Raw genomic sequence first — 9752 nt, 5'->3', positions numbered from 1 at the left:
TGAATGCTGATGTGGCATTGAATGCACTAATGACTTCTGAATCTTGTGACCGCAGCCGATGAAGGAACATGTCTCGGCCTTCGGGTTCTAAAGCCTGAAGACAAGGCTATTAGTTCTGCGAAGTTCAATATCAAATTTGGCTTTCAATGTGTTGAATGTCGTAACTTAGTAACACCTCACTTCACCAAGAAGGTTGATGAGATGACCTCTTCTAACAATGATTCAGAGATTCCTTGCTAGCCAAGACTTGGATAGATTACCAGTGGATCTCGAAGCATTGTTATTTATCCAAACTGAAAATGCTCTTCGGTCGGCTGATTCTACAGCTCCAGTGCTATTTACCCAAACTGAAGGTGTTGCAAGTTGCCAACATAATGTTGTTTATCCAAACTGAAGGTATGTTGGTGGAAAAAAAGGGAAATAAAAATCTCAAGATGTTTGAGAGGTTTCGCATAGAGCGAGAGTTTGAGCAGGATAATTTTGTGTGTTGATTTGGGGAGACTTGAATGATGTACTCTTCTCTCTATTTATAGTAGTGATTCCTCACAGTCGAAGTAGAACCCTACTCGGACTTCAATTCCTTGATTAAATCCAAATGGGCTTCGGTCATTCCTGGTTCATGTAGGATTCTGAATCTAGCTTTATTATCACCCAAATTCAACCTTTTATTCTTGACATCTTTTCCTATTTAGAGGATAATTGGCCTCTGATGATTCCTTATTATACTAGGACTCGGCCACTCACCCTTATCCAAATGAAACCATTTCCTAATAGGACTCGACCGTATCCCTATTGGGTGGGGCCCTTGGTGAGAATATACTGAAATTCCTAACACCTTTCTTATTGGACCGAAAGTGATTATGGGCTTGGGCCAAAATCGTTATTTTGGGCTTGGCCCAAACAGAGGTTTTATTTTTTTATTTTTATTATTATTTTTAAATGGAGATGATCAAATTAACTGTAGGTGAGGTTTAAAAAAAACCAAAATTTTATTCTTTAAAATTACATTACTGTCCTTAACATTTTTGTCGTGATAGAAGATAAAAAGGTCTTTTGACTCTCTTTTGGTTGACAAAGAGGGTTTCAATAATATGTAGTTTAGATATGGGTGTAGAGAATAAGTTGGCTTAGAAAGAGGTTCAATAAAATTCCTACACTTTCTATTAGTGACGGAGCTAGCATGGGGTCTATGGTTGTTCTTGACCCTAACACTTCAAACACCCCATGTATTTTATTTGTGTATTATGTTTGACTTCTATAAATAACTTAGACAAATTAAATTACAATCTCCTCCTATTTCCATTATATTGGCTTCCTTTTCTCTTTTATTGTGTGCGACTTTATTAGGTGCATCATATGCTCGATAAAATACCTTATTTGACAAGTCTTGGCACTCTTTAACATTACTCTATAGTATTATGCATTCACCCTCTACAAACATTTATAAATAACAGTAGTTGTCGACATATGCTAGCATAAGTTTTTAACATATATTGGTAGGAATTGATAAATGTCTAATAAGTGCTCAACGAAATTACTCAATGAAGTACTTTCAGCACACTAAAAGAATTCTCAAAAAATGGGAAGCTTGGGGTTTACGTGAAGTTCAAACGAGCAATCCGCAAATGGCGTTAATTAACGCGAAACTTCGGAAAGAATAAACCACCGGTGTGATGACGGAGGGATCGTATTTTCTGCCGTTTTGGTGAACCTGAAACGGTGGGAGGTCCACGCGTTATCAGTGAAGCACCAGCTCATTCTCACGTGGGGGACCCACTGCCTCTTCAAGTCCAGAGTGGATCAGTTTGCGTCTGTGGATTTCTCATCTACGGACAACATGTACATGTATGACCCACATCAACCTTTTTCTCTGTTCCTTTTTTTTTTCTTTCTAAAAGCAAAAAGCTTCAATTTTTTTAGAGCTTATTATTAATGGAAGAACGAAAATTGCTATCTAATATACGATAATATTTCTCATTCTTCTTTTAGACTCGTTTGGACGTTATTTTTAAAATTACTGAAAGTATTTTTGGTAAAATTAATTTTAGGTTCTTAAAGTAATTCAAGTATTTTTGAAAGAAACACCAGATATGTGTTTTTTGAAGAAATATACTAGAATTTTTACTAAAAATTGATTTAAAAAACATTTTACCAAAAAAAACACTTTCATTCATTTCTTAACGTATTTCCAAACAAGCTCTTAATAGTAAAAGAATAATTTAGCTATAAATTCGTCATCCAGGAGATCTAAGTCTAAAACCTCTTGTATTTACTAAGCGGCTACATTTCTCATTCTTGAAGGGATTAATTGAAAATGGGTTTTTATATACATTCTATAATACAAGTTTAAAAAAGAAAAGAAGATTGATAAAAGAAATAAAAAGTAAAAAAATAAAAAAAGACGAAAACCTAAGGCTTCAACAGCCGTAGCGATCAGAGGCAGCATCCTTCCTTTCGTCGTCTTCCTGCACAAAACGCCTCCCTCTCTAAACCAAAACCAGAAACACCAAACCAAAAAAGCAGCCTCCCCCTCTCTCTCTTTCTCTCTCTAGAAACCCAGAAATGGGTAAGCAGAAAATCCTACAAGCTCTCATTCTTGCTTTCTCTCTCCTTCTCCTGGTCGCCACCGCCCCCACCGCCGCCGACGACTCCGACGTCATGTCAAAACTCGCAGCAGGCCTCAGACCCGCACCCAAAGGCTGGTCCACAAGCACCGCCTACTGCAGCTGGGACGGTGTCAACTGCGACACTTCAAAGAGAGTCACCTCCATCAACTTAGCCTCCAAAGGTCTCTCCGGCTCTCTGCCTTCAAATCTCAACTCTCTCTCTCAGCTCACCACCCTCTCTCTCCAGAGCAACTCTCTTTCCGGCGCCTTTCCTTCTTTGGCCAACCTCTCTTCCCTCCAAGAAGTCTACCTCGACACCAACAACTTCACCTCCATTCCCGCCGGCTGCTTCACGGGCCTCTCGAGCTTGCAGATTTTGAGCATGAGCCAGAACATCAATCTCGACTCTTGGGTTTTCCCCTCGGAACTCACTGAAGCTTCCAGCTTGGTCACTTTTGCTGCAAGTAATGTGAATTTATATGGGTCGTTGCCTGATGTGTTCGATTCGTTTCCGAACTTGCAAAACCTAAGGCTTTCTTACAATAACTTTACTGGTCCTTTGTCCAAAACGTTTTCTGGATCTGGGATTCAGAACCTCTGGGTTAACAATCAGGTACTTGGGTTGTCTGGCACCGTTGAAGTCTTAGCAAACATGACCCAGTTGTCCCAGGTTTGGCTTCAAAAAAACCAATTCACTGGTCCGATCCCAGACCTCTCAAAGTGTGAAACTTTGTTCGATCTTCAGCTCCGCGATAACCAGTTTACCGGCATTGTGCCCGCCACATTGATGTCCATATCTTCTTTGAAGAACGTTTCTTTGGACAACAACAAGCTGCAGGGTCCAATGCCGGCTTTCGGATCCACTGTGGAGAAATCCACAGTTGATGGTAATAGCTTTTGTCAAACGACTCCAGGGACTTGTGATCCGCTGGTCACCACGCTGCTTGAGGTTGCAGGGGCTTTCGGATACCCGGTTTTGCTTGCTGATTCGTGGACAGGAAACAAGCCTTGCAGTGGATGGAGCTTCATTGTTTGTGATCCACAGGGAAAGGTTTTCACAGTGAATTTTGACAACAAGCATTTCAATGGGACCATTTCTCCTGCTTTTGCCAATCTGACATCTTTGAAAAATTTGGTGTTGAGTCGTAACAATTTGGTTGGGTCGATACCGGATAGCTTGTTAAGCTTGACTCAGCTTCAGCTTCTTGATGTTTCCAACAACAATCTAAGTGGGGCAATTCCGAAATTTCCATCTACGGTGAAGTTAGTTACAACTGGTAATGTGTTGATTGGGACAACTCCGAGCACTGGAGGTGGAGGAGGTACTCCTTCGGGTACTGGTTCTAATGGAACTACACCTAGTGGGAGTCCGGCTCAGGCATCAAATGGTCCTTCGGTATCCCCTGGTATGATTGCTGGTATAGTTATTGCCGTTGTTATTTTCGTTGTGGTAGTATTGTTTGTGTCCTACAAATGTTATGCTAGTAAAAAGCATAAGAAATTTGGAAGGGTGGCTAATCCATTAACTGGGATAGAAATTGCTAAGAGTGATGTTATGAGTAGCGCAAATGGGTACAATGGAGTTACAAGTGAACTGCAAAGCCAGAGCAGTGGTGACCTTCATGTTTTTGAGGGTGGAAATGTTGCGATTTCGATCCAAGTTCTAAGACAAGTGACAAACAATTTTAGCGAGGACAACATATTAGGCAGAGGAGGATTTGGAATTGTTTATAAAGGCGAATTGCATGATGGGACCAAAATTGCCGTCAAACGGATGGAATCTGTGGCAGTAGGCACTAAGGGATTGAACGAGTTTCAGGCAGAAATCGCAGGTCCTTACTAAGGTCAGGCATAGGCATTTGGTTGCGCTTTTGGGATCCTGTATCAATGGCAATGAGAGACTTTTGGTCTACGAGTACATGCCACAAGGGACTTTAACACAGCATTTATGTGAATGGCGCGAGATTGGAGTGCCTCCACTGACTTGGAAGCAGAGAGTAACAATAGCATTGGATGTGGCACGAGGAGTGGAATATTTGCACAGCTTGGCTCAACAAAGTTTCATTCACAGAGATTTAAAGCCCTCAAACATACTTCTGGGCGATGACATGAGGGCCAAGGTTGCTGACTTCGGACTGGTTAAAAACGCGCCCGACGGGAAGTATTCTGTTGAGACAAGGTTGGCAGGGACATTCGGGTATCTCGCACCAGAATATGCAGGTAAGAGAAACCCTCTAACTTTAGATATTCATCAATTAATTGAACAATCGTGCATTTACCTAAGCTTCAATCATTCCAGATTTCCAGCTTATCAAGCTAACTTATATATGTACGCAGACCTGCAAGTTAATATTGCCACTGAATTGCATTGAACATGTCAACCAATTCCTTTGGAGGAGGAAATAGTATTTGTCTCCACTGCATGTTTTGTTTTGTTTTGACTAGATTCTAGAACTCAAAAAGAGTAAGGAAAAGAGACAATATAATACCCTTACGTAATTTGTTGACTGGACTTTTGAATTCACTGGGAACAGATGCTACGATTTTGAGAGTTTTGTAAATTTGTTGTTCACTTTTGAAATTGTGAATTACGTTTTTCTCTATGATTTAATTGTCGTTGTGTCGTTATTCTAGAACATTGATGTTATTTGTGTTCCTATAATCAGCTACTGGCAGAGTCACTACAAAAGTAGATGTTTATGCTTTCGGAGTGGTTTTGATGGAGTTGATAAGCGGTAGAAAAGCTCTAGATGATACAATGCCAGATGAGCGGTCTCATTTGGTCTCATGGTTCCGCAGAGTCCTTGTCAACAAAGAAAACATTCCAAAGGCTATTGACCAAACTCTTGACCCCGATGAGGAGACAATGGAGAGCATATACAAAGTTGCTGAGCTGGCAGGATACTGCACTGCTCGTGAGCCGTACCAGAGACCAGACATGGGACATGCTGTCAACATCCTGGGTCCTCTTGTTGAGCACTGGAAGCCTACCACCCATGAAGAAGAAAACTCTGGCATCGACCTGCACATGAGCCTTCCGCAAGCGTTGCAAAGATGGCAAGCCAATGAAGGTACTTCTAGGATGTTTGATGATATGTCCTTCTCTCAAACTCAATCAAGCATCCCTTCAAAACCTTCCGGATTTGCTGACTCATTTGATTCAATGGATTGTCGATGATAAAAAAAGAAATAGACTATAACATTTTGGAACCAAGAAAAAGAAACTCGAAAGAGTTGGGATGGGGAAGATATGATCAAGTAAAGCAGCAGGTATCACAAATTTATTGTATTTATTGTTTTTTTTTTTCTCGTTCTTTCCGCGATCTTTGTGTCACTAAATCTCATGCGTGCCTGAACCTTCAGTTATTGATCCTTCTATTGCTAACAGCTTGATTGAGTTGCTACTGATCGTGAGAAAGAAAAAAATTAAAGAAATTAAAGAAAGTTTGTTGTATGATATTTCACATACTCATTAGTGATTGTTTAATGATATTCCTCATTCCGTTTTGCTTTCTTCTTTTGACAATTCATTCATTGTGTTTGGTATAAGGCTTTGTTGGCGTTCTGGGATTCATAAGCCCTGACGCTATTAAGTGGGATAAGACTTTGTTGACGTTGCATTCATTGTGTTGGGTATATCTGTTTAGATGATGCCCGAGGTTTCTGGCCATTATGCTTGCAAGATTTCATCAAAATAAACAAAGATTTTGGTTATTAATGGGGTAGGTTGATATGATTGGATTTAAAGCTGGAAGAGAGAGAGAGAGAAAGAGAGACAATTGCACATGGAAGAGAGCACGTTAGATGGAAACATGTTAGGTTGGTTGTAAGGGTGGACCTTTTGTTTGAAAATGACTTTTGTAGTGCTGCACATGCATACGGACCTTATATATACATGCATGTGTACAGAGCCTTAAAGAAAAGTGACCGGAATGAGTAGTGGAGTCCAACGACATCTAACTTCATCGATTTGAACTATCCATTTTTCAAATTGCCCCATTTAGACCATTCTTGCAAAATATTAGTCAAATCAGAAATATTCGAAGCATTTAATTGAGTTTAAAAAAAATTGACAATCAGTGTGATCTAAGAAACATTGAAATTTTATCGTGAAAATTGAATGAGTAAATGGTTTCGGATTGAATTAATTTTTGCAAGGATGATCTATGAATTGAGATTTATAATATAAACGGTTTGAATCATTGACATTCGATGTGGAGTGGGTCCTGTAATTAATCCTTATTCTTTTTTTTTTTTTTTGAGTAATGTTATTCATATCATGTTTTTATATCATATTTCTATACCAACTTAGGTGGCATCTGATGTGGATAGCCACATCATTTGAAAGATTTGCAAAACCCATGGAAAGAAAGGAGAAAGACCTTTCGTATACCACAATCATCATTTATTAACTAGTTTTTCTTAATTATTAGTTTATTAAATAATGAACTAAATTTAAAAATATGATTAATTGAAATGATGTGGTTGTCCACATCAAATGTTACTAAAGGTAGTATGAAAATGTGGTAAAAAACATGATATGAATAACATTACTCTTTTTTTTTTTTTTTTTTCAAAAATGTAGATCCCTTCCCTAAAAGGCTTGTACACACACATACACATGTGTGTGTGTGTGTGTGTGTATTCTTTCATGTCTATCAATTGTTAATAATTTAGAAACGTAAGGAGGAGACAGACCATGAAACCAATCTGATTGATTGTTTACGCGGAAAGATAGTGAACGATTTTATATACGGTTGAATGTCAAAGCCGAATTAGGAGGTCATGTAATTCAAATTGCAGTGGTTACAGCTAGATGATAGGCTGGGCAAGGTGCCTCCTTCTATATTCTTGCTCAAGTTGTAATAATTAGTGTTAGGTGCTTTGAGTGGTAGTGTTGTCCTTGAGTGTAATGCCCCGCTCGAAAAAAGCAACCACTTTGACGATGTGAAAAAGTGCACACATACTGAAGAAAAACCGGCTGTTGGGTAGTATGAGTTGATGAGCAAACAGAGAGATGCGAAAAATCACTTCAAACACTACTACAAGTAGGTTCGTGCTCTTATCATGTCCCTTCATGACTAACGTCTCTCTAAGTCAAACACATAATTAAGCAACCATCACGGGTGACTCAGTGGTTTGCGACTGAATTTCTGATCATATCCCACAAGCTATATTATGGGCTTGATTTCTGATGCTGATGAAGCACACGATGGTGGCCAGGGGATGAAATGCCTCTGTGAGTCTTTCAACTACCTGAATAGTGGAGCGCTATGACAAAGTCACCAGCTAGTCTTTTAAAAAAAATATAATTAAGCAACCCATGCATAATAGCATGCTTCATTAGGTGATGTTGAAGCACGTACGGTGTGGTCCCTCAATACGTAAATAGCATATTAGAACATGATCATCCGACTCAAACCCTAACATGTTTTTAAAACTATAATGCAAGACTTAATTTCCGTTATGTAGAGGTTACTAGTGTGGACATGTATCGAAGAAAAATTGTACAACAGCGGATAACAGCTCATAGAGTTAGTTTATTCAGTAGTTAGGATTGTTAATTTATTGGTTAGATTGGTAAGCTAAGTTGATAAGCTGTCACAATTAATTAGTACTTGTGTGGTGAATAATGTAAACGTCTATGCTTTATTTTATACTAATACATAATAATCGTTCCATTTACTGACCTGATAATTGATTTTGGATTAGATACAAATCTAATAAGGGAAGTGTTATTGGCACTCCAAAAATCTTATTCTACACTCCTCACAAGTATTTTTTTTCCTTCCAAATATAGAAAGTTTAGAGTGCAGAATGAGAATTTTGGAGTGTCAATAACAATTCACTCTAATAATAAGAGTTTGGTTTGGAGTGCTCTTAAAATAGCTAAAAGCGCTTCTCGTGAAAATATTTTTAAAATCAATTCTTAATAAAATGGAAGTGAATTTTGGAAAAAAAAAAAAAAAAAAAAAACACTTAAAGTGCTTCTGGTAAGAAGCATCAACTATGTACTTCTTATATGAAGCACTTTAAGTGCTTTTCAAAACCAAAATTTTTTTTTTGACTAGTGCTTCTTGCAATAAGCACTTTAAATGCTTTTTAGAACCTAAAAATATATTTGCTAAAAGAAATTTCAATCATTTTAGAATGACTTCCAAAGGAGTTCTAAATCAACATCATAACCACCGACACATTATTATGGATAATACTTAAGTACGCACTAGTGAGTACCATATATATGCACTTTTTATTTGACTTGATCAAAAGATGACACGTGTTTCTTGTTTTAAAAATCTAAGAAAAATTAAATAACACGTGAACTATTTTTTAAAACAATAAAGCATATGTAAAATATCTTTGGGTCAAATCTAAAAAGTGAGTATATAAGATACTCACTAGTAAGTATATAAGTATTATCATGTTATTATTGATAGAGCATATTTATGCGACTTTGTTAGCTTGTTTCTTTGCATTTAGTAAGTTAGTTTCTATTTATTATAGTGTTTTAAGCTATTTTCGTATGTTTGTAGGTTTAAATGACAAAGTTGGCAAGAAAGTGCAATTTGGAGCATTTTAGAGTAGTTTTGGGCTTGGAATGGATTGCACATGCATGGAGCAAGGTGGATGGACGAATTTGAAGATCAAGAAAGGCTAGGAATGTGATTAACATATGGAAGAATTAAATTGAAGACTTGGAAGATAAGGAATCAGCTATAAAGAAGGAATATTATCCAAATTTCCTTATCATATCCAAACCTTATCCAACCTTATTTTATCTTTTCCTATCCTAATCTTTTCCTACCTTAATTCAACTTCAAAGAGGACTCCTTTTCACATTAAATCACCTAAATATCAAGTTCTAGAAGCCCTATTTTCGTGCATTAAGTTTATGTCACATGTAACCCTTCTAGAAGTTCTAGAATCTGCCATAAGGACCATTCCTTATCCTCCTTGGAATTTAATTGAAAGTGTCCTTGTTCTTTGGTGATTTGGAGTCCTAATTCCTCTCATTTTCAGCCCAATTTTGTGCCTCCCCTTCAGCCCTATAAATACATGATGCCACAACACTCAAAAACCACCACCCTCTACCCCAAATTCACACCACACCATCCACCACACCTCAGGAGCCTAAATTCACACAAA

The 9752-nt window shown here is 38.0% G+C and overlaps 1 protein-coding gene across 1 annotated transcript; it reads left to right on the top strand.

The window, feature by feature from the left end:
• The first annotated feature begins 2484 nt into the window (after positions 1–2484).
• On the top strand, positions 2485–6113 carry LOC103962575 (receptor-like kinase TMK4). Its single transcript, XM_009375299.3, is given in 3 exon segments — positions 2485–4437; positions 4439–4826; positions 5273–6113. Coding segments are annotated over 3 exon segments (2775 nt in total). The 5' UTR covers positions 2485–2562; the 3' UTR covers positions 5785–6113.
• The last annotated feature ends 3639 nt before the right edge of the window (positions 6114–9752 follow it).

The sequence above is a fragment of a genome, unplaced genomic scaffold (assembly GCF_019419815.1).
Source record: "Pyrus x bretschneideri cultivar Hongxiangsu unplaced genomic scaffold, Pyrus_bretschneideri_v1 Contig14, whole genome shotgun sequence".
Lineage (NCBI taxonomy): Eukaryota > Viridiplantae > Streptophyta > Magnoliopsida > Rosales > Rosaceae > Pyrus > Pyrus x bretschneideri.
Note: the sequence above shows the minus strand (reverse complement) of the source record. Positions and strands in the feature narration are given on the sequence as shown.